At 43.8% G+C, this 23678-nt stretch overlaps 1 protein-coding gene across 1 annotated transcript; it reads left to right on the top strand.

Annotated features, from left to right (window-relative positions):
- The first annotated feature begins 704 nt into the window (after nucleotides 1–704).
- SLAMF6 (SLAM family member 6) lies at nucleotides 705–23678 on the top strand. The gene is made up of 6 exons (XM_023760701.1): nucleotides 705–769; nucleotides 14883–15206; nucleotides 19071–19334; nucleotides 21714–21796; nucleotides 23512–23586; nucleotides 23628–23678. Exons 1-6 carry the CDS (start codon nucleotides 721–723, stop codon nucleotides 23676–23678), a joined length of 846 nt encoding a protein of 281 aa, XP_023616469.1. The 5' UTR covers nucleotides 705–720.

Here is a 23678-nt window from a genome sequence, read left to right as displayed (position 1 = left end):
CCAGCCAGCCCTGCCACTGATTGCACCCCTTGGTTTATAGCCCTTGTGAATTGAGAGTATTTAGGTAAATAGCTCTTGCAAGACCAGATAATTAAGGAAGGGGCAGTGACTTCGGGAATGTGCATTAGGAACATTGATTAACTTAGGAACAGAGTCCAGCTGCTAGTTTTCTACGTTCTTTCACAAATGGAGTTAATTATGGGCTAGCAAAAGAGTGCAGTAGAAAGCAGGTCACTGGGACAAATTCAGATTGCTAGCCCCCAAAATGTCTTATGCTCCCCATCACTGGGTCTTCCATCCTACGGGTTTTAAGGGTGGAGATTTCAGGGAAGATCCCAGGGGAAGACCCCAATAGAATATTCAGCAGCTTTCTAGGTGTGCGCTTTCGGGCGCGGAAATGAGTCAGCGCCAGGACACGGGCTCATTCCTCAAGGCAGCTTGTCCCGATGTCAGCCATCGCATTGCTTGTCCGGTTTTCCTGTTTTCGGGGCCTGAAATACCATGGAGGCTTAAATATTATCACTACGGAGGGTGAGGCCCCCTCCTACAATTGTCCTTTGCTAGGCACCCAGGGCTTCGGTCCGTGGTCCTTGCTCTTCTCATCTGTCTCTTTGGTGCCACGCCTCTAAGAGGAAGCGGAAGTTTCTATTTGAAGCACTTGCAGTTTTACTGGTGAATGAGTTTTACTGGCGGGAAGTCTCCAGCACCGATGCTAAGAGCATGATCTGGTGGTTCCAGTTTCTCTCGCTTCTCTCCGGCCTTGGCCCAGGTAAATACCCGAACAAACCCATGTAGTCACCGAGGGACTCCCTGGTGTTGCGCTGCTCGCTCAGTCTAAATCCTCTATATTCGGTATCTGTCAGTCTCTCTGCCAAGGCTCTGGGTGTGGCTCGCAATGCTATCTGATAAGCTGCTACCTCTGTCGATATTAAATGGTTCAGTTGCTACCTAAAGTTGTATCTGCATCTAAGGGAATTGTCTCTGGGGGCACGGGCAGCGAGCTTTCCTAAGACAAGACTCTTTGGAGTTTATCGCCAGCACGTTGAAGAATAAGAAACCCTAAGTTTAGGAAAGGAAATGCTTTTGCCCAATTTAGCTTCTGTCTTGCTGCATAACGTCGGGTATATTACTTATTCTTCCTGGGTCTCACTGTTCTCATCTAAAATATTAAAAACCTATGAATCGGTTTAGCCAAAATTTCGAGGCTCAACAAAAAACACTCGACATAGTTCTCTTAGTTTCGGTTTAGATCCGCTGCAATAAAAATGAAAAACAAAAAGCGTTCAGCTTGCTCTTCCTTTGATGCAAACCACAGGCTATGTGGTCCGAAAGTACCTTATATGGCAGAGAGAAAGACATTAGCTGGTCCTGCCTGCCTCTTGTTTCCTGCTGTGCGTTACCTGTACAACAAACTTGCATGTGATGTTTGGGCAACCACAACGGGTCCATTGGAGCCAACGTATAGGGTTAAGGGACATATGGGGCAGGAGACAAGGCAGGAAAGCTAAGCCAGAACTAGACAAGAGCTAATATTCCCTGAGTGTCTATTCTGTTTTACAGACACCAGACCAAGCACTCACATGCATTATATATGTACATAAGCCTGTGACAGTTTCATGAGTCTGTACCATCCCCATTTTTACATGTGGAATTATGATGATTTCAATAACTTGCCAGCTTTCATTAGCTAGCGGGTGGCAGGCTCTTGTGATAGTTCTGAGAAATAATGACAGTTGAACAAACGGCAGCAGCACAAGAAAAAAAAAGGACAGAAGCAAGTCACCACAGATGCAGAATTAACTGGCCCTGGGAGTGAGGGGAAAGGTGAATTCATTAAGTCATCCAATAAATACTCACTGAGTACTGACTGGATGCCTGCCACTGCTCTAGTTTCTGGAGACCCATCATGAACAAAGCTGCAACAATTTCTGCCCTCATGGAGTTCACCTTTTTTAATATCTTTGTTTTGATTTCAGAGAGGAAGGGAAAGGGAGAGAGATAGGAACATCAATGATGGGAGAGAATCATTGATCGGCTGCCTCCTGCATGCCCACCACTGGGGACTGAGCCCACAACTCCAACCACAACTGGGGCATGTGCCCTGACTGGGAATCAAACAGTAACCTGGTTCATACGTCGCAGCTCAAACACTGAGCCATGCCCACCAGGCGGAATAAACATTTTAGCAGGGGAGACCGACTAGGAACAAGATAAATAAGTGAAATAGTATATTGTATAGTGTATAGGAAGAAGGATGGTGCAAAGGGGGGCTGTGAAATTTTGGGTGTGGTATTTAAAGAAGGTGACAAAGTTTCAAGGACAGGAAGCAGACACAGAGAGGAAAATGATAAAATCAATCTTGAAAACAAGCATGAAGATGATGCATGATTATTTTTTTTTGTTTTTATTTTTTTTTAAATTAAATCTTTATTGTTCAGATTATTACATTTGTTCCTCTTTTTTCCCCCCATAATTCCCCTCCTCTCAGTTCCCGCCCCACCCTCCGCCCTCACTCCCCACCCACGGTCCTCATCCATAGGTGCACGATTTTTGTCCATTCTCTTCCCGCATCTCCCACACCCCTTTTCCCCCCAAGAATAGTCAGTCCATTCCCTTTCTATGTCCCTGATTCTATTATAATCACCAGTTCATTCTGTACATCAGATTATTTATTCACTTGATTCTTAGATTCACTTGTTGATAGATGCATGTTTGTTGTTCATAATTTGTATCTTTACCTTTTTCTTCTTCTTCCTCTTCTTAAAGGATACCTTTCAGCATTTCATATAATACTGGTTTGGTGGTGATGAACTCCTTTAGCTTTTCCTTATCTGTGAAGCTCTTTATCTGACCTTCAATTCTGAATGATAGCTTTGCTGGATAAAGTAATCTTGGTTGTAGGTTCTTGGTATTCAGTACTTTGAATATTTCTTGCCATTCCCTTCTGGCCTGCAAAGTTTCTGTTGAGAAATCAGCTGACAGTCGTATGGGTATTCCCTTGTAGGTAATTGAGTCTCTTTCTCTTGCTGCTTTTAAGAGTCTCTCTTTGTCTTTTGCTCTTGGCATTTTAATTATGATGTGTCTTGGTGTGGTCCTCTTTGGATTCCTTTTGTTTGGGGTTCTCTTCGCTTCTTGGACCTGTAAGTCCATTTCTTTCACCAGGTGGGGGAAGTTTTCTGTCATTATTTCTTCAAATAGGTTTTCAATATCTTGCTGTCTCTCATCTTCTGGCACCCCTATAATTCTAACGTTTGTACACTTGAAGCTGTCCCAGAGGCTCCTTACACTATCTTCGTATTTTCGGATTCTTTTTTCCTTTTGCTTTTCCGGTTGGGTGGTTTTTGCTTCTTCGCATTTCAAATCTTTGACTTGATTCTTGCGCTCCTCTGGTCTACTGTTGGGTGTCTGTATAATATTCTTTATTTCAGTCAGTGTATGCTTAATTTCTAGTTGGTTCTTTATCACAACATCGAGGGTCTCATTAGATTTCTTGAGGCTCTCATCAAGTTTATCGGCAGTTTCTAGAAGATTATTGAAAGACCTTAAAAGTGCGTTTTTTAGCTCTATATCCTCCATTTCTGTCATGTTTCTTTGTCTCTGCATTTTTTATGCTTTCTTGGTGCACCCCCTTGTGGTCTTTGTGCGCAGTCTTGTTGTAGTTAAGCCTTGATTGTTGTCGGCAATACTGGCGTTAAATTGACCTCCAGGCTAACTGGCTATGAGAGTCAGCTGTGTCTGCAGTGGGAGAGTTCTGTGCTGGATCTCTAGGGCGATGCTAATCTAGCCTTTGCCTAAGGCTATCCGGCAAATGCCTCTGTGCAGGGCTTGGGTGGGGCAGGTCCCAGGGGATCTACAGGGCGAGCAGAGCGAGCAGTTATGGCTGCTCTCAGTTCCGTCCCCAGCAGCTCTGCAACCGCTGCAAACCTCGGAGAGAAAGCTGCCTTCCCGCTTCTCCCGTTTGAGTCTGGGTCCCTAGAGACTCGCCCGGATCTGGAGCTCAGAGTCTGAAACTCCCTCCCTATTGAAAACAACAACCACACCCTCTGCCGCCGGCCCACTCCGCATGCACTCCGCACCTTAGTATTTCACTTCAGCACTGCACCTCCTCTGAGTCTGGGTATGGTTTCCTCTTTCCTCCTAGTTGTAGAACTTCTACTCAGCCAGCCTTCCTGTGGTTCTGGATGATGTCCGTTCCGTCTTTTAGTTGTACTTTTGAAGTGGTTGTTCGAGGCAGCAAACTCCGGCATTAACCTATGCCGCCATCTTGGTTCTCCGTCGGCTGACGCATGATTATTACAGTTGTTTCTCTTTTTCCCCCCCATAAGTCCCCTCCAACCAGTTTCCACCCCACCCTCTGCCCTAACCACCCCCGCCCCCGTCCTTGTCCATAGGTGTACGATTTTTGTCCAGTCTCTTCCCGCAGCCCTGTATCCCTTTCCCCGCCGAGAATTGTCAGTCCACTCCCTTTCTATGCCCCTGATTCTATTCTATTCACCAATTTATTCTGTTCGTCACATTTTTTATTCACTTGATTTTTAGATTCACTTGTTGATAGATATGTATTTGTTGTCACTTTGTTTTTCATAATTTTTTATCTTTATCTTTTCCTTCTTCCTCTTCTTAAAGAATACGCTTCAGCATTTCATATAATACTGGTTTGGCGGTGATTAACTCCTTTAGCTTTTTCTTATCTGTGAAGCTCTTTATCTGACCTTCAATACTGAATGATAGCTTTGCTGGGTAGAGTAATCTTGGTTGTAGGTTCTTGCTATTGATCGCTTTGAATATTTCTTGCCACTCTCTTCTGTCCTGCATAGTTTCTGTTGAGAAATCAGCTCACCGTCATATGGGTACTCCCTTGTAGGTAACTAACTGTTTTTCTCTTGCTGCTTTTAAGATTCTCTCCTTGTCTTTACCCTTGGCGTTTTAATTTTGTTTTTTGGTTTTTTTTTAATTAAATCTTTATTGTTCTGATTACATTTGTTCCTCTTTTTTTCCAATAACTCCCCTTCTCCCAGTTCCCGCCCCACCCACCGCCCTCACTCCCCACCCACTGTCCTCATCCATAGGTGCACGATTTTTGTCCAGTCTCTTCCCGCATCTCCCACACCCCTTTTCCCCCCAAGAATAGTCAGTCCATTCCCTTTCTATGTCCCTGATTCTATTATAATCACCAGTTCATTCTGTACATCAGATTATTTATTCACTTGATTCTTAGATTCTCTTGTTGATAGATGCATGTTTGTTGTTCACAATTTGTATCTTTACCTTTTTCTTCTTCCTCTTCTTAAAGGATACCTTTCAGCATTTCATATAATACTGGTTTAGTGGTGATGAACTCCTTTAGCTTTTCCTTATCTGTGAAGCTCTTTATCTGACCTTCAATTCTGAATGATAGCTTTGCTGGATAAAGTAATCTTGGTTGTAGGTTCTTGGTATTCAGTACTTTGAATATTTCTTGCCATTCCCTTCTGGCCTGCAAAGTTTCTGTTGAGAAATCAGCTGACAGTCGTATGGGTATTCCCTTGTAGGTAATTGAGTCTCTTTCTCTTGCTGCTTTTAAGAGTCTCTCTTTGTCTTTTGCTCTTGGCATTTTAATTATGATGTGTCTTGGTGTGGTCCTCTTTGGATTCCTTTTGTTTGGGGTTCTCTTCGCTTCTTGGACCTGTAAGTCCATTTCTTTCACCAGGTGGGGGAAGTTTTCTGTCATTATTTCTTCAAATAGGTTTTCAATATCTTGCTGTCTCTCATCTTCTGGCACCCCTATTATTCTGATATTAGTGCGCTTGAAGGTGTCCCAGAGGCTCCTTACACTATCTTCGTATTTTCGGATTCTTTTTTCATTTTGCTTTTCTGGTTGGGTGTTTTTTGCTTCTTCGTATTTCAAATCTTTGACTTGATTCTTGCGCTCCTCTGGTCTGCTATTGGGTATAATATTCTTTATTTCAGTCCGTGTATGCTTAATTTCTAGTTTCTTTATCGTAGCATCGAGGGTCTCATTAGTTTTCGCGAGGCTCTCCTCGAGTTTTTTGCAAACCCTCAAAATTGCGATTTTTAGCTCCATATCCTCCATTTCTTTTTTTTTTTTTTAATATATTTTATTGATTTTTTACAGAGAGAAAGGGAGAGAGATAGAGAGTTAGAAACATCGATGAGAGAGAAACACCGATCAGCTGCCTCCAGCACATCTCCCACTGGGGATGTGTCCGCAACCCAGGTACATGCCCTTGACCGGAATCGAACCCGGGACCCTTCAGTCCGCAGGCCGACGCTCTATCCACTGAGCCAAACCGGTTTTGGCGATATCCTCCATTTCTGTCATGTTTTTTTGTCTCCGCATTTTTTATGCCTTCTTTGTGCACCCCCTTGTGGTCTTTGTGCGCAGTCTTGTTCTAGTTAAGCCCAGATTGTTGTAGTTAATACTAGAAGGATTTGACCACCAGGCTGACTGGCTGCGAGAATCAGCTGTGTGGAAAACCTCTGTCCTCTGGGGAGGTGCTAATCTAGCCTTTGCCTGAGGCGATCCGGCAAATGACTCTGCGCAGGGCTTGGGTGGGGCGGGATCAGCAGGGCGGGCAGAGGGAGCAGTTATGGCCGCTCTCAGTCCTGTTCCCAGAGGCTCTGCTTCTCAGAACCCCGGCAGCCGCTGCAAACCTCGGAGAGAAAGCTGCCCTCAGGTTCCAACTGATGCCGGATAATCCCGCTTCTCCCGTTTGAGTCTGGGTCCCTAGAGACTCGCCCGGATCTGGAGCCCAGAGTCTGAGACTCACTCCCGACCGAAAACGACAACCGCGCCCTCAGCCACCAGCCCGCATTCGCGCGCACCTCGGTACCTTTGTATTTTCCACACTGCGCCTCCTCTGAGCCTCCTCTGCATTGTCTTTCCTTCTAGTTGTAGAGTCTCTCTTCAGCCAGCCTTCCTGTGGTTCTGGGTGATGTCCGTTCCGTCTTTTAGTTGTATTTTTGAAATGGTTGTGCGAGGCAGCAATCTCCGGTGTTTACCTACGCCGCCTTCTTGGTCTCTCCGCGTTTTAATTATGATGTGTCTTGGTGTGGTCCTCTTTAGTTTCCTTTTGTTTGGGGTTCTCTGTGCTTCCTGGACTTGTAAGTCTATTACAAGGTAGGGGAAGTTTTCTGTCATTCTTTCTTCAAATAGGTTTTAATATCTTGCTCTCTCTCTTCTTCTGGCACCCCTATAATTCAGATATTTGGTATGCTTGAAGTTCTTTTTTCCTTTTGCTTTTCCGGTTGGGTGTTTTTTGCTTCTTCGTATTTCAAATATTTGACTTGATTCTTGGGATCCTCTAGTGTGCTGTTGGATTTCTGTATATTATTCTTTATTTCAGTCATTGTATGCTTAATTTCTAATTGGTCCTTTTTTATATCCTTGAGGGTCTCACTATATTTCTCGGAGGTTTCTAGAAGATTCTTGAATAACCTTGAACTCTATATCCAGTAGTTTGCTTTCCTCCATTTCTTTCATTTGTGACCTGTTTCTTTGTCTCCGCATTTTGGCTGCTTCCCTGTGTTGATAGAGTGTCTTTCTGTGCTAGGTGTCGTATAGGGCCCAGCCTCCCTAATTACCTGAGGTGGACACTCTTGGTGCACCCCTTTGTGGGTTGTGTGTACAGTCTTGTTGTAGTTAAGCTTTGATTGCTGTTGATATCACTGGGAGGAATTGACCTCCAGGACAATTGGCTGTGAGGACTAGTTGTGTCTACAATGGGAGAACTTCTGTGCTGGAGACACCCTTATGGAGCAGTACTTACATCAGTGGGGCTTTGGCGCTCACTGAGTCTGCCCCCTGAGTGTGTCTCTTATGGATGTGAAGAGTTGTAATCTGGATGGTCTCACACTAACCACTGGGTATACTGGCTCTTGGATCTCCAAGAAGGTGCAAAGTCAGCCACTACCTGAGGCCACCCAGCAAGAGCTACAGAGAGATCTGCAGATTCCTCCTCTTTGTTTGGGGTTTGGAGGTGCCCAGATGAGGCACAGCTGTGAAGCAATGAAGGTTGCTGAGGAGTCTTAGGCCTTCTTTTGGAAGCTCTGTGGTTCTCTGACCCAGCTATAGTTTGACAGGTTTTTAGGCGGAGAAAGGCCAGGCCATTCGTATGTATGTAAAAGCCTCTGTGCACAGCTTGGGTGGGGTTGTAAATTAGGTGGGGCGGGGTCTCAGGGAATCACCAAGGCAGAGCAAACCTCAATGGCTGCCAGTCTTCTCTGCCTTGGAGAAGTCCCGGGGTCTGTGTCCCACAGCCCTGTGCAGGAACAATGATCACTGCAAGCACCTCTGCGAGAAAGCCGCCCTCACATTCCGGCCTGATGCCAGACAGTCCAGTTTCTCTCCATATGAGTCTGGGTCCCAAATTCTCATCCAGAACTGGAGTTCAGAGCAGTTGGGAGCTTGTTTCTCCTTCCCGATTGAAAAAGATAACAGCATACCCAGCCGCCAGCCCCTTTAGCTCGTGGCTCCGTACCTCTGTACTTCCACACCTCTGCACCTCCTACCAGACTCAATGCACTTTTCTCTTTCCTTCTAGTTGTAGAATTTCCACTCAGCCAGCCTTCCCGTGGTTCTGGATGATATTCGTTTTGTCTTTTAGTTGTAGTTTTAATGTGGTTGTGCAAAGCAGCAAGTTCAGGTGTTTACCTATGCTGCCATCTTGGTTCTCCGCTAGTATATTTTTGATTACTGAGTCAACCTCTCTACTTGGTACAGGTCCTCTCAGATTTTATATTTATTCTTAAGTCAGTCTTGGTAATTTGCTTGTTTCTAGGAATTGGTCTATTTCATAGTATTCTCTTATAATTCCTTTTTATTTCTATAAAGTCTGCAGTAATGTCCACTCTTTCATTTCTAATTTAGTAATTTTAGTAGTCTTCATTATTTTCCTAATTAATCTAGCTAAATATATGTCAAATCTGTTCATCTGTTAAAAGAACCAAATTTTGGTTTTGTTGATTTTCTCTGTTGGTTTTACATTCTCTGTTTCGATTATTTCTGCTCTAATCTTTAGTGTTTTCTTTCTTTTAGGCTTTGGGTTTATTTTGTTCTTTTTCTAGGTCCTTATGGTGCAAAGTTAGGTTATTGAGTTGAGATGTTTTTCTTTTTTAATATAGATATATATAGTTATAAATTTCCCTTCGAGTACTGTTTTCTTTGCTTCCTTTAACTTTTGGTTTATTCTACTTTCATTTTCCCTTGTCATTTTTAAGATTCTGTCCTATGTTTCTCTTCTCTATTAAATCTCCTGAGAAATCAGCCCCAACCCTCCTTCTAAACTTGTTTCATGCTGAGCTAAAATAGCATACTATATCCCTCTTTCCTATAGACAGGCCTAAGCCAATCCCCTAGGTTAGAAACCCCAAAGTTTCTCTGATTTTTCCATTTTTCTTTTTTTTTTCTTTTTTTTTTTTAGTTAAATTTTTTTGAGTGACATTGGTCAACATGAACATATAGGTTTCAGGTGTGTTTCTATGTTTCTCTGTGTTTTTTTTAAATCAACTCAGTCCTACCTTTCTCCTCTCCTTTCTAAAACACTGTTTTCCTTATACTTTCCCAATTCTAAAAAATACTCTATATTTCTTAATACCTTTCAAAAAATTATTCAGTAATCATTTAAGACACTTCACATTCTAATCTCAGTCTACTTAGCATTCACTGAGTTCCCTGAGTCAAGTGTTGGGACCATGAAGAGCTGAGTAAGACATTATTCATGTTCCCAGAAGCACATCATCCAATGAATAAAATATGTCAACAAACATACCCCAAATGTCTGCTGACTTGACATCCTGGCAGGACCTCTGCATCACCTCCATGCTCCAAGTGATCCCTCAGTGACTTAGAAGGGTCTCCAAAAAGATGCTTCCCATGGGCTACCTAAGCAGCCTCCAATTGCAGTCATAAGGTATCTTTCCAATTCTTAATCTTCTCTTCTGGTTCTAGTCCTTCATACCTGCTGCCAGCAGAGCCACTTAGAGTAAACTTCATTGTCCTGCTTACTCCAAGAATATCAATGTCCATGACAAGGATCCTGGGCCAGGACATTCCCAAAGCATCCATGCTGGTTACAGGCAGAGTAAAGGGCCTCCTTGTGCCCTCTGGGACACACTGCATTACCTGTGCCCCACCCTAAAGCAGCTATACTTATGGCTAAAGTCTCACAAACTTTTGAACATTTACAGTAACTTCTAACCTTTACCTTCTCTAAGCATAGTGGCTCGTATCTTTTTTTCTCCTTAGACATACAGAGAACTATTCTACCATCTTCTCCTCCTACCCCCTTCTCTTATTCTCCCACCACAAACTCCTTTCTCCTCACCCTATACCAAACCTCCCACAAATATAAGCAGAGGAAAAGAGACATTTGAGCTCATCCTTGAAGGATCAATAGGAGCTCACTTCCTGGAAAAGGTGGGAAACAGAGTTTGAGGCAAAGAAAACAAAGAACAAAGAAGAAGCAGGACATTCTTTTTTTTTTTTTTTTGCCTTTAAACAAGCAAGCTTTTTTATTTTTAATGGTGTGATTTTTTTTTATTGCTTAAATTATTACAAAGAGTATTACATATGTCTCCTTTCCCCCCCCCCTTGACAATCCCCTGGCCTCCCCTATCCCCCAGTGTCTTATGTCCATTGGTTATGCTTATATGCATGCATACAGAGAGGAAGGGAGAGAGATAGAGAGTTAGAAACATCGATGAGAGAGAGACATCGATCAGCTGCCTCCTGCACACTCCCTACTGGGGATGTGCCCGCAACCCAGGTACATGCCCTTGACCAGAATCGAACCTGGGACCTTTCAGTCCACAGGCCAACGCTCTGTCCACTGAGCCAAACCGGTTTCGGCAGGACATTCTTGTAAGAATCACAAATAATCAAACAATGGAGAACCTATTGTTTTTATTCAAAACTCTGCTTAATAGTATCTCCTCTGTGGAATGTTTCCTGGCACACCCCAACTCTTCCTGATCATCATTCTCACTATGTGTGCTAGCATGGAGTACATACCTCTATCAGATCAATATTTACTGAGCTAGAGCCCAGCCAGCATGGCTCAGTGGTTGAGCATTGACCTATGAACCAGGTGGTCATGGTACAATTTCTGGTCAGGGCATATGCCTGAGTTTTGGGCTCAATCCCCAGTTGGGGACATTCAGGAGTCAGCCAATCAATGATTTGCCCTCGCCATTGATGTTTCTCTCTCTCTCTCTCTCTCTCCCCCCCCCTTACTCTCTCTGGAATCAATAATATATTTTTTATTGAGCTAGAAATTGTGCTAAGTGCTAAGAATATAGAAATAACAAACATAATTCTTACCTCAAGATTACGAAATAGAAAGGGGAAAAACAGAGAAGAACCAAGATGGCAGTGTAGTTAAACACCAGCTCTCGATGCCTCCCATAATCACATCAAAATTACAACTGAGCCCTAGCCAGTTTGGCTCAGTGGATAGAGGGTCGGCCTGTGGACTGAAAGGTCTCAGGTTCAATTCTGGTCAAGGGCATGTACCTTGGTTGTGGGCACATCCCCAGTAGGGAGTGTGCAGGATGCAGCTGAATCGATGTTTCTCTCTCATTGATGTTTCTAACTCTCTATCCCTCTCCCTTCCTTTCTGTAAAAAATCAATAAAATATATTTATTTAAAAATTACAACTGAAATACAGAACAACCATCATTCAAATCAGAAATCTGGCTGATGGAAGTCCTACAACTACAGAAGTAAAGATGAAAGTATATCAAGACTGATAGAAGGAGGAGAGGCGCAGACTGGGCTGGTCCAACAGCTGCATGTGGCGTTTTTTCAATCAGTAGGGATATCTTGGATGCAAGGGCCTCCCATGAGAAGCAAGGGGTCCCAGACCCACACCAGACCCCCATCCAGGGTTCCAGAGCTTGGAAGAGAAATCCCTATAACTTTGGGCTATAAAAACCAGTGGGGATTGTGGTTGAGTGATATGGAGGCTGCTGGAGCCCCAGGCAGTTCCTCTTCAAGGGCCAAAATGGTACCATTTCCTCCAAGTTCCAGTACCAGGCAATGGCTTTGGGGAATCCAGGGACATATGGGCAGGAACTGGATTGTCTGGTATTGGGGCAAGAACCCTAGGTGGCTTTCTCCCAGACAGGGGTGCTCACAGGTGTCATTGTTCCTATGCTGAGACTCCCCCCATCACAGTGCTGACTGGCAGCCAAATCTGAGCTTCCATCAGCCTGGCTTACACTGCTTACTCCATCCTGGTGATTCCCTGAGACCCTGCCCCATCCAATTTGCAGCCCCACCCAAGCTGTTTGCAGAAGCCTTTCCATATGAATGGCCTGTATAGCGCAGGCTTCAGACTTTCATAAAATCTCTCAAACAAGCAGCAACTGACATCAGCATGCCACAAACCTATCAATAAGAGGCCTAAGACCCAACACTAGCACCAGCCTGCTTTGCTTTATAGCTGGGCCTCCTCTGGGCACTTCCAAGCCCAATACACAGCAGCCATCTGTACATCTCTCTGTAACCTCAGGCAATGGCTGACTTTGCACCTCCCAGGAGGCCCCAGAGCCAGTGCATCTGGTGGAGAGCTTTAGACCATACCAGATTACAACTCTACACAGCCACAAGTGACACACTCAAGGAGCAGACTCAATGAACACCAAAGCCCCATTGAAGCAACTTATGCTCTGTAAGGATGTTTCCTGCACAGCAGCTCTTCTGCTGTAGTCACAGCTGGTCCTCACAGCCAATTGGCCTGGAGGCCAATTCCTTCCAGTGATGCCAATGGCAATCAAGGCTCAACTAAAACAAGATTGTGCACACAGCCCACACAGGGGTGCACCTAAAGGGGCCAGCTCAGGTGACTGGGGAGGCAGCTGAGTGTATAGGGTAAGGGCTAGTGATGAGGAAAGAGTTGCCACAGAAGGTCTCTGAAAGGGAATACTGGCATGAAAGATCTATGGAAACAAAAGAGTGAGACACATGGACACCAGGGAGAAGAGCATTCCAGGTAGAGAGAATTGCAAATGAACCAGCCTTGACCATCTCAAGGAATAGCCAAGCCAGCATAGTTTGAGCAAAGTGAACACAGGGAACAGTGATGGGACATTAGGTAGAAGAGAGAAAAATAACCAGAACATTTTGGTTTGTATAGGTCATTGTCATTATTTTGTTTTGCTTTGTTTTTTGTTGTTGTTTTAATATATTTTACTAAAATTTAACATACAGAGAGAAAACAAATACTAAGTATCATCTCAATGTACAAAATGAATACATTTGCATATACAGACACAGGCCAAGAAATAGAACATTATCAGCTCCCCTCCCCCCAATTCTCCCTTTTGCTCCCTCCTACTTGCCGTCCCTCCCACCTCCTGAAAGGTAACCACCATCTTGACCTCAAATAGCATGGATTTGTTTTGCCTGCTTTTTAACTTTAAAATAAATGGAATCATATCATGTATTCTGTTTATATCTGGGGGTTTTCTCTCAAGATTTTTCCTTGTGATGTTTATTCATGTGGTTTCAAGAGGGAAGAGTTAAGATGACAAATACCAGCATGTTAAAGTGCTGATGGGAAAGATGTGCTGGGAGGTAGTACTGATGCTGGCAATGTTCATGTGCCTGGCATCCACAAGACAATTCAGGAAAACAAGAGCTCACCCAGGAGCTGAATGTCAGGGTTCCAAGAGACATTTCCTCCCCTACTCAGATCCTCTCTTGAGAATAAAGAGACCTCAAGAAGGTTAAGGTCATGGTTATAGTTACTGATTGGTTGTTTGACTCACTCAAACAGATACTACTTTGTGTCAGGTACTGTGCTGAAATGCAAAGATAATTAAAGCCTGATTGGTTAGACAAACAAACAGAGGGCTACAAAAGGGTGTAATAAATGTTTACTTAAGTATTTATCTAAGTATTTGGCAAAGGATGCTAAGGAAGCATCTTCTTTAAGAATCTTTGTGCCCGGTTGGTGGGGCTCAGTGGTTGAAAATTAACCTATGAACCAGGAGGTCACGGTTTGATTCCCAGGTCAGGGCACATGCCCAGGTTATGGACTCAATCCCCAGTAGGCGGCATGCAAGAGACAGCCAATCAATGATTCTCTTCATTGATGTTTCTACCTCTCCCTCTCCCTTCCTCTCTAAAATCAATAAAAATATATACTTTTTAAAAGAATCTTTGTGACTATTTCACCTTTTTTGCTCAAAAATTAATGGTTCTGAAATAAGCTCATTAGACTATGACCATTATATATTCCCTTTAAATGATATTTATTACTTTTATGTATATCTCTTCTACTAAGTATAATCTTTTTGAAAGGGGAAAAGATGACTTTTAGTAACCTGAAAAGAGCACAAAGTAGTTGGAGTCAAAGTGGTTGAGTTTGAATCCTGACTCATTCTTTAGCTATGTAACCCTGGGAAAATTACTAGTGAACTACTCTATGCCTCAGTTTTGTTATAAACTGAGATAATAGTATCCATCTACCTACCTCACAGAAATTGTTGTCAGCATCAAATGAAGTAATGTATAAAAAGAACTGTAAAGTCTGATTATTCCTCCTCTAAATCTCACAAGACCACTATGTTGGACACATAGTAGGTCATCAGTAAATGTTGAGTTTTAATTATAAATTACCAGCAAACACTGTGGTTTTGGAATCTGTGGCAGGGAGTTGATGTAATTCCTTGACCCCCTCTATCTCATGCCCAGAGAAAGAACTCAGGGGCTGGAGTCAGACAGTGTGTATGGCCGAGGATAACCAGCCAGTGTGGGAGAGTAAACTGAGCCAGGATCATCGGGGCTAACAGCCCATTCACCAAGAGTGTCAAACATTTTGTTGGGGTGGAGCCTTTTTAATAGTCCATTTCAACAGTTTCCCTTCTGTGTTTATAGGGAACACAGATTCACAAACCCAAGCACCCCCATTGCCGGTGGACGGGGTGCTGGGGGAGTCAGTAACTCTGCCCCTGAAGTTTTCTGCAGAAGAAGAAATCCAGTCCATCACCTGGCTTCATAAAACAGCATCTGTCATCTTCATACCGAAAGATCCAGCACAAATCCAGGTGACTGATCCAACACGGAAAGATCGACTGAAAGTCATCCAGTCCTCCTCCTTGCAGATCAACAACCTGACAATGGCAGACAGCGGACGTTACCGTGCCCAGATAACCACCGCAACCTCCAGAGAGATGTATAATTACAATCTGGCGATCTACAGTGAGTCAAAGATTAGATTTTTTAATTTTGTATAGACTAAGAAATATTACATATTTTAATTCTATGTGACTGCAAATATGTGCTATGGCCTAGTAGTAAAGACTATGGCATTAGGAGCCAGATTGAGGTCCAGGGGTCAAAGCAATTCAAGAACATTGCACATGGCCAGGTAGTTGACAGAACTGAGAATAGAACCTAGGTCTTGTGACTCCCAACCCAAAATCACCTCCCTTCCCCTCACAACATAAAATGGTCCCTTTCAAACTACAAGTGTAGAGGAGGTAATGGAAGTGAAATATCTATGATTTTGTTGTCATGTGCATTACATGTATTTGTCATGTAATCCTCACAAAAGCTCCAGGAGGTAGGTACTATTTTTACCCCTGAGGCACAGTGTCAGTTACAGCAACACCCTACAGTCACAGAGGTAGTAAGTGGGAGAGCTTCCCATATAACTAGCTGGTACGATGCCTCCCTTTATACAAAGGTTCATCTGACCCAGTGGTACAGAACAGTAGTCTATGTAGAAAATGTTCTAGAAGGATGAGTTGAAAAAGAGAAATGTATTTTCTAGCAAGGTTGTTTAATTAACAAAACAATATTTTCCCAGATAGCTTGGGTCCTCAACATAAACTTATGGAAACTATAATGACACAGTTTATGAGTCAATGTCAGAAAAAGAAAATCTGTCTAGCAATCAGTGATGCCAATGAATGACAGGAATGCTTGTCTTCCTTGGGGAACTATGGTCACGTTACCTCTTCCTTGTGTTTTCTCCTCTTCTGTCTGTCTCAAATATCTCTACTTTTCTCTTATAAGGACACTTACTGGATTTAGGGCCCACCTAGATAGATAATCCAGGATCATCTCATCCATCTGCAAAAGATCTTTTTTCCAAATAAGATTCTTAGAATTGAAATATCTGAATGTGTGTGTGTGGGCGGGGGGGGGGGGGGCGGGGAGTGGGGAGCAGTAGTCATCATTCAACCAACTACAGGCAGAACCACTCTGGGTAATCAGTGATCATCAAGGCAGAGCTAGGGTCCTGGAGAGAGGAGACACATCCATTGGAAAGTCTGTGAACAGATCCCATATCAGGTTTCATCACACCTGTAGAGACAACATTCTTCTGCTCAGTGGATAGAGTGTTGGCCTGCGGACTGAAGGGTCCCAGGTTTGATTCCAGTCAAGGACACATGCCTGGGTTGTGGGCTTAATCCCCAGTGGGGGCATGCAGGAGGCAGCCAATCAATGATTCTCTCTCATCATTGATGTTTCTATCTCTCTCTCCCCCTCCCTTCCTCTCTGAAATCAATAAAAATATTTTTTTAAAAAATAAAATAAAACATTAACCAATTACTTCATATACCAGGCTAGGGATAGAAAAGATTTTATCTTACAGGCCATGATCAACTAATTGGGAGTAACTTCCTAGAATTCATTGTTTTTGTTTGTTTAAATATGTGGGGGGTTTTGTTGCTTTTTTTTTAGAGAGAGAGAGGAAGGGAGGGGGATAGAGAGATAGAAACAGCAATGAAAAAGAAATATCATCGATCAGCTGCCTCCTGCATGCCCCTCACAGGGGATCAAGCCCACAACCTGGGCATGTGCCAAGACCAGGAATCAAACCAGTGACCTATTGGTTCCTGGGTCAATGCTCAACTGCTAAGCTACACCAACTGGGCTCGAGTTCACTGTTAAAAAGACGTTCAGACCATGTTAAGTTTATTCATTGAGTTAACAATATTTGTTGACTATGGACAATGTACAAGAAATTGTTTTAGGCACTTGAAATGTATCAATGAGTAAAACAGACAAAGATCCCTGCCTTCATGGAGCTGATATTCTGGGTGGAGAGTAAGAGGAGGTACTAAAGAATACATGTAATGTATAAACAAATGACACGGTATGTAAGAAAGCCATGCTGTGGAGAAAAAAAGAGATTAGAATAGCATAAGAGCATAGGAGTGCCAACAGGGAGTAGGGCGTAATTTTAATTAGAGGGTCACACTAAGACTCATTGGGAAGATGACATTTGAGCCAAGACCTGTTGGAGGTGAGGGAGTAAGCCATGAAGATATCTGGATGAAGAACATACCAACATGTACTCTCTCCTGCCTTGCATAGTCAAGGAACATCAAGAAGCAAAGTGCGGAGAGAGTAATAGGAAACAAGGTTCAGTAAGAAAATTGAGGGCCACATCATGTAAGGCTCTGAGAGAAAACATATGGACTTTCAAATCTAAATCTCAGTCAGGTTGAGAACCAGGAGGGTTTTACAAAGAAGTAATATGATTTGACTTACTTGCTTAAAAGATCTCCTGGCTGCTCTGTTGCAAATAGGTTGTAAGAAACAAAGGTGGAAGCCACTGGACCAATAAGGAGGCCATTGCGACAATCCAAGCAAGAGATGATGCTGGCTTGGACCAGGAAGATAGCAGGGGAAGTAGTGAGAAGTACTTGGATTCTGGGTATTCTTGGCTATTGGATGAAGTTGTTATTGACTAAGATGGAGAAGGCTGCAGATGGAACAGGTTTTAGAGAGAAAAATGGAGGTTCTTTAGAACATGTTGAATTGGAAATACACATTATGTCCAAGTGGAAATGTCAAGTAGATGGGGTTACAAATTCGTCAAGTGGAAAAAGGTAATAATATAGCTTTTTGGTCAGCCATGAACAAAGGCTGAGGGAGATGTGACATTCATGCCAAGTATTTGCCATTGCTGTGCTAGGCTCTGTCTTATTTAACCCTCATAATGACCTAAGCAGTAGGTATTATTGCCCAGTTTTACAGATGCTTGAAACAATTACCAATGTAGTCATGATCAAGTAGCCATTAAATAACTAAGTAATGATTCTAACCCAGGTCTTAACTCCAAATCCAACATTCTATCTGCTACATAACAGCTCCATTCTGGCAAGATAGATTCCACTAGTCCTGCTCGGTTAACTAAGCTTAAAGCATAACTCTGTCTCTTCTAATCAGACAGTTGGAGTCATCCTGTTCTTTACTGGGTCATCTTAGGCCAAGTCTAGGTCAGTGACCTTTTCTGTACTGTTCCCATGTCCCCATTGATCCATAGCTACTGATATCTCACTAGTCAATCTTTTCTGGTCTCTGCTATCATAAATTTCTGCAGTAAAGGCTTTCTTTATATTTATATTTTTTTAATACATTGCACTTCTTTGCTGCCCAGAAGAACTTGCTTGCTCTCTCAGTTTCTTCACTTCTTTCTTCCCTAATGTTTTGGTTCTTAACGTGTCCTTTTCTGTCCTGCTGACATTCTGTGTCAGGGTCTCTCTGTCCCCACTGGAGCCAGCATCATACGCAATGAGGACCAGAACTCCTGTAGACTTGTGGGAAGTGTAGTTTCCTGAAGAAGATCGGCTTCCATCTTCCACCCCAGCTAGGGATTTCTGATTATGGATGAAACAGGGCTCTTGTGCCTGGCTCTGTTTTCTAACCTGGCTAAGGTAGGGCTGGCCCTCAGCTTACTCTCCAAGTTGTTTTTACACAAAGGGCAAAAAAGAAAGGCTATAAAGGACCCCAGGAATAAACTGAAGTGCAGAGAAGTAAGGTGATCAGCCTCAAATCACCCAACTAGTTGGTGGCAAACTCAGTCTTTCCCTTTTCATTTCTCACACTGGCTTTTCTATCTCATACCAATGTCCTTCATCATTTGGTCACCCCAGACCTTGATCCCATCAATTAGGCAACATAAACAGCGTTACTTACAGAGTATACAGATTGTAACATACAGTAGAGTGTCGGGCAGAATACAGAAACATTGAGGAGAAGGACATTTTAAACAGAGGGCTGAGCCAAATCATTTGTCCTTAATCTGGATCTTTTCTCTGCACACAGGTCGACTGAGGAACTTACAAGTGGCTAATCACACTCAACTCTTTGAGAATGGGAGCTGTGAGATCCAACTGACCTGCTCTGTGGAGAATCCAAATGACCATGCCTCGTTCAGGTGGCAGGCTGCAGGAAACACAATCCTGGAGGAAGCAAACCTCACTATCTCTTGGGAGCCCAAGGATTCCAGTGAAGAGACATACACTTGCATCGCTAAGAATCCTGTCAGCAATTTATCCTTCTCTTTCTCTGTCCAAAGTCTCTGCAAAGGTAACAGTCTCTCTCAGGTCTCTCTGAAAGCCTTGAGCAGCTGTAGGGTGTGGCGTGACCACATGACTGACATGATTCCCCAAACAGCAGCCCAATAGGAGGCAGCCAAAGATGCTGGGAGAAGACAGACACTCAATGTCTACCCCAGAGGTCTCACCTTCCTCCCTCACCCCACCCCCTGCCCACACACACACCCTCAACCCTCCTGCAACCCACTCAGAGCCCAAGAGCAAAGTCCTTAGGAAGGCAGAATTGTCTTCTTCTCCTGGCTCTACCAGGCTCTGCCCTGCCCTGTCTCCCACTCCCAGAAATCCTGCCCAGAGCCCCAGAGCTTCTGGGTAGAGATGAACCCACCCTGCCCTCCCAAAAGTGGCCTAGAAGAGGTTAAGTGTAGGCTCTGAGAAGAACACAGAGCCTTACTCAATTGTCCTAAGTGCAACTTCTTTTTTTTTTTCTTTTCAGGTGTTTTTAACGAAAAAAGTCAACTCTCGGTTATCCTATGGAGTATACTAGTGCCTTCTTTGATCTGTATCGTTGTGTCCTTAATTGTTTGGAAGAAGAAAAAAGTAGCAGGTTTTCTTTCTTCTTACTTGTCTCTTCTCCAAGGTTTCAGAGACTTTGAGTCTGGGGTTCTCTTTACCTTTCTTTTGGAAGACAGGGAAAGAGAGGGAGGATGCAAATACTGGTTCAGCTAGTCCACTAGGACAACACCTGGGGTGTAACCCCACACCTGCTAATTTCCTGAGAAGTTGTCCTCCTGGGAAGTTAGGTCCTCAGGTCCTGCCTGCCCTTACCTTTCTGGTCTCCTCCCACCACATGTTCTGGAGAGGCACCTATGGGGCTGGAGGGGTGGAAGATCTCTCTCGTTACAGTCACAGTTTCTATTTCCATGATTTTATTTTTCAGGTTCCTTATACTTTTCTACTCAGCAAACCCAGAGTCCTGGTGAGCTTCTAGACTCTTAACTCCCAATCATAAAACAGCTGGGAATAGCCAAATTGAAGGAGAAGGGGGCCAGGCAGAGGGCTGGATAATTGGAGAGGATGGAGTCAGAATGTCATTACGCAGATGGACCAGATGCACAACTGGAGAACCTGTCATTGTGCAAGTTTGTCCCCTGTGGGACCTACAGGGTCCTTTACAAGCATGTGGACCAGTCACTGACACAATTTCTTGGAGTGGGATTAGGGCCATTCCCCACCCCGCTGATGGAAAAGCTAAGTGCCAGTGAAAGGGCTCATGGCCTGTCCACTATCCCCCAGCAAGTCCAGGGCAAGTGTAGGATTAGAGCATCAGAGGCCCAAAGACAAACTGCCTGACCCCATCACTCTGTTCATCCAGGGTTTTGGAACTGAGTAAAAACAATCAAAAGAGAAAATGTGATAGAGACACTGGAATACAGACTCTGAACTCGGGTTAGCACTGAGTCTCATTTCCTGGGGGAGAGATATGTGATGTCATGTGTAGAGGACATGGCATGAGATTTGGAGTCAGAAGGTATGCATTTAAGTTCCTTATTCAGTCATTTCTGTATAATTTTGTGCCAAGTCAATTAAATTACCTGAGCCTACAGTTCCTTATCTATAATAATAAAAGCATAATATGCTAATTAGGCCAGACGTCCTTCTGGACGACCTTCCAGATGAAGCCGGGGCTTCGAGGGAAGCCCAGGTCTCGGGTGCCAGAGGGAAGCTGGTGCTGGCAGTCGGGGGAAGGAAGGCCTACTCTTTTTTTTTTTTTTTACTTTTTTTTATTATCATTTAAAATATCACAAATAGTAGTACATATGTCTCCTTTTTTTTCCCCAAATGACCTTCCCCCAGCCTCCTCTACCCCCAGCACATGCCCTCACCCCCGTCCCAGTGTCTTGCTTATATGCATACATACAAGTCCTTCGGTTGATCTCTTAATCCCCATCAACCCTCCCCAGCCAGGATGGCCGACTCGTGCATGAATTTCATGCATCGGGCCTCTAGTCTCTACTATAATCAAACCCACCTTAAGGACCTCTGAAAGGTTCAATCACAGGTATGTGCAATAATCCAGCTCCATTACCCTGGCAGTGAGGATCTCTAGCTCATAAGTACGTGGTACTATTTGGTCCTAGGAGCTTCCTTGCTCACATGTGAATTCAACGGGAGGCTGAAACTTTAGGGTACCTCAAGACTATGTGCCCCCAAGAGATGAGGGCAAAAATAGATCACATGACTGAGAAGTTTCTGGTTCAACCCAGAATTTCAAAGACTGTCAAAAATGAATGAACCTTAAGGAATGGCAATGCCTTGAACAACTGCATCTTCAGGGCCAGAAAGAGTCCCGGGGTAGGAAGGGTCCTGGGAGAATGCTTCTGCAGCTGACTGTGCCTCTCTGTGTTTGCAGCAGAGACCCCGAGGGACGACCCAGGGAATGAGCCAGCCTGTCCAGAGAACACTGTGTACGCTCAGGTCACTCATCCAAACACGGTGAGTCCTTTCAGCCTTAGACTCCATCGTGAGCGTTATTGTTATATCATGATTCAAAAACTTGTCACCACAGTCATCTGACTAATCCAAACGATGTACACCATTGAAGAGAGGAGAAGGCTACCGAGAGCTGCTAAGTTCTACTCAGGCCCATTCCAGCCCCAACCGCTCTCACCCCAACGGAATGTTTACTCACACCCGTAGCGACACTGCTCTCTAACTGCTTAATGCATCAGGAAGTCTGGTATCCTTCAGCTTAATTACAAGCTGCCTGAAAGTAAAAATTGCGTCTTCCTCTCTCTTCCCCTTATCATGATGCTCCGTAAATATTTGTTGAGTGGATCAAAGTTCCATTAAGTTTGAGAGTTTCCAAAGGAGACAGATCAGTAGCAGGGAAAAAAGCAGTGCTCAGAAGCAGTCTCTCAAGAGAAGAGGGACAAGAATGTGCACCCCCTCCACAGTAGAGGGCAGTAAAGACATGAGTAGCCCTCAATCCTCCCCACCCCTCTAGCAACAGAACCGGATGGCCTTGGTCAGGCATCAACAATTCCCCCCCACCTGCAAGAGGTACATTTCTAAAGAGCACATACATCCTGGCAGGCCAGTTTCCATGTCATCTGAAAACAAATCCAGAGACTCATCATTCTCCAACTGACAGAAGCAATAGTCTAGCTAGAAATCTTTGATCCTCTCATCAAGCCCCTCACAGGTATTTGTAAAGCAAGCTCCTTGAAGAAAGGGAACATGAAGGGAAACTCTTACTTGTTCAGATATTTCTTGTTGCTGTTGTTTCTTTCCTTAATCCTCACCCGAGGATATTTTTGCATTGATTTTTAGAGGGAGTGGAAGAGAGAGGGAAAGACAGAGAGAAATATCGATGTGAGAGAAAAACATCAATGGCTTGCCTCCTGCACGAGCCCTGACAAGGGCCTGGGCCAGGAGGAGCCTGCAACCGAGGCACATGCCCTTGACTGGAATCGAACCTGGGACCCTTAGGTCTGCAGGCTGACATTCTATCCAGTGAGCCAAACCGGCTAGGGCCTGTTCAGATATTTCTATTGTTCTTCCCATTTCCTCTTGAAGACAAGATGAATCACTCTCAACAAACCAAGAAACTAATCTGCAAATTTAACTTTTTCTTTAGGGTAAAATTGTACTTTGGAGAGTTTTGGAGATCTTGAAAACACCCTGAATATTTTTAAATTAATTTTAAATGTCAAAACCTCTGAGCACAGGGAACTTCTGTTATTGCTATATTTTGTATTCCAAGTAGAGCCACTCTTAATACCAGATGTTTCTCCTACCGGTTCCCCCTGCTTGAGGAGAACCCAATGACTTGATCACCAGGCAGTTAGAACCACAGGGACAAAATAGAGCAGGCAGCACCGTCCAGGTACAGCCAGTAAAGACCTGAGACAAAAGACAGTAGAGTTGGGTTCAGGACAAGATGTTTCCTTTTCTTCACAACACTTGCTAAGAAAGTCACCCTTCTGTCTTTGATTCTTGATCCCACTGGTTTGCTGGGGTGTGCCTCTGTTTGCAGTTCAGAAAATGCCACTAAACTCACAGGTTTGAGAGCTGGTAGTGTTTGGTCTCTAGCTCCCCTTGCTAAGCACTCCCTAGAACTTTGTCACACTTCCTTTCTCTGGGAATATATCTTTGCATGAGTATCTCTTTGTCTGTGTGAGCCCAATGAGTATGATTCCTTTTTATAGAAAACGGAAATCCCAATACCTATGAAAAATAATGATTCCTCTACAATTTACTCCACAATTTGTCAACCCAAACAGGTAAGCCCATGATTGCCCCACATTCTTACCTCTCTCATCAGACCTATGACTTTGCAAAGAAAGTAAAAGCTAAGGAGCCATTTTTGCCCTAG

This window comes from Myotis lucifugus, unplaced genomic scaffold (genome assembly GCF_000147115.1).
Source record: "Myotis lucifugus unplaced genomic scaffold, Myoluc2.0 scaffold_190, whole genome shotgun sequence".
Classification (NCBI taxonomy): domain Eukaryota; kingdom Metazoa; phylum Chordata; class Mammalia; order Chiroptera; family Vespertilionidae; genus Myotis; species Myotis lucifugus.
Note: the sequence above shows the minus strand (reverse complement) of the source record. Positions and strands in the feature narration are given on the sequence as shown.

Excerpts from the sequence above, each read along its gene's own strand:
- SLAMF6 (XM_023760701.1), top strand. The coding sequence starts at position 721 with ATGATCTGGTGGTTCCAGTTTCTCTCGCTTCTCTCCGGCCTTGGCCCA. Across the intron at positions 15,207-19,070 it reads TTACAATCTGGCGATCTACA|GTCGACTGAGGAACTTACAA; the intron begins GTGAGTCAAAGA and ends CTCTGCACACAG. Across the intron at positions 19,335-21,713 it reads TGTCCAAAGTCTCTGCAAAG|CAGAGACCCCGAGGGACGAC; the intron begins GTAACAGTCTCT and ends CTGTGTTTGCAG.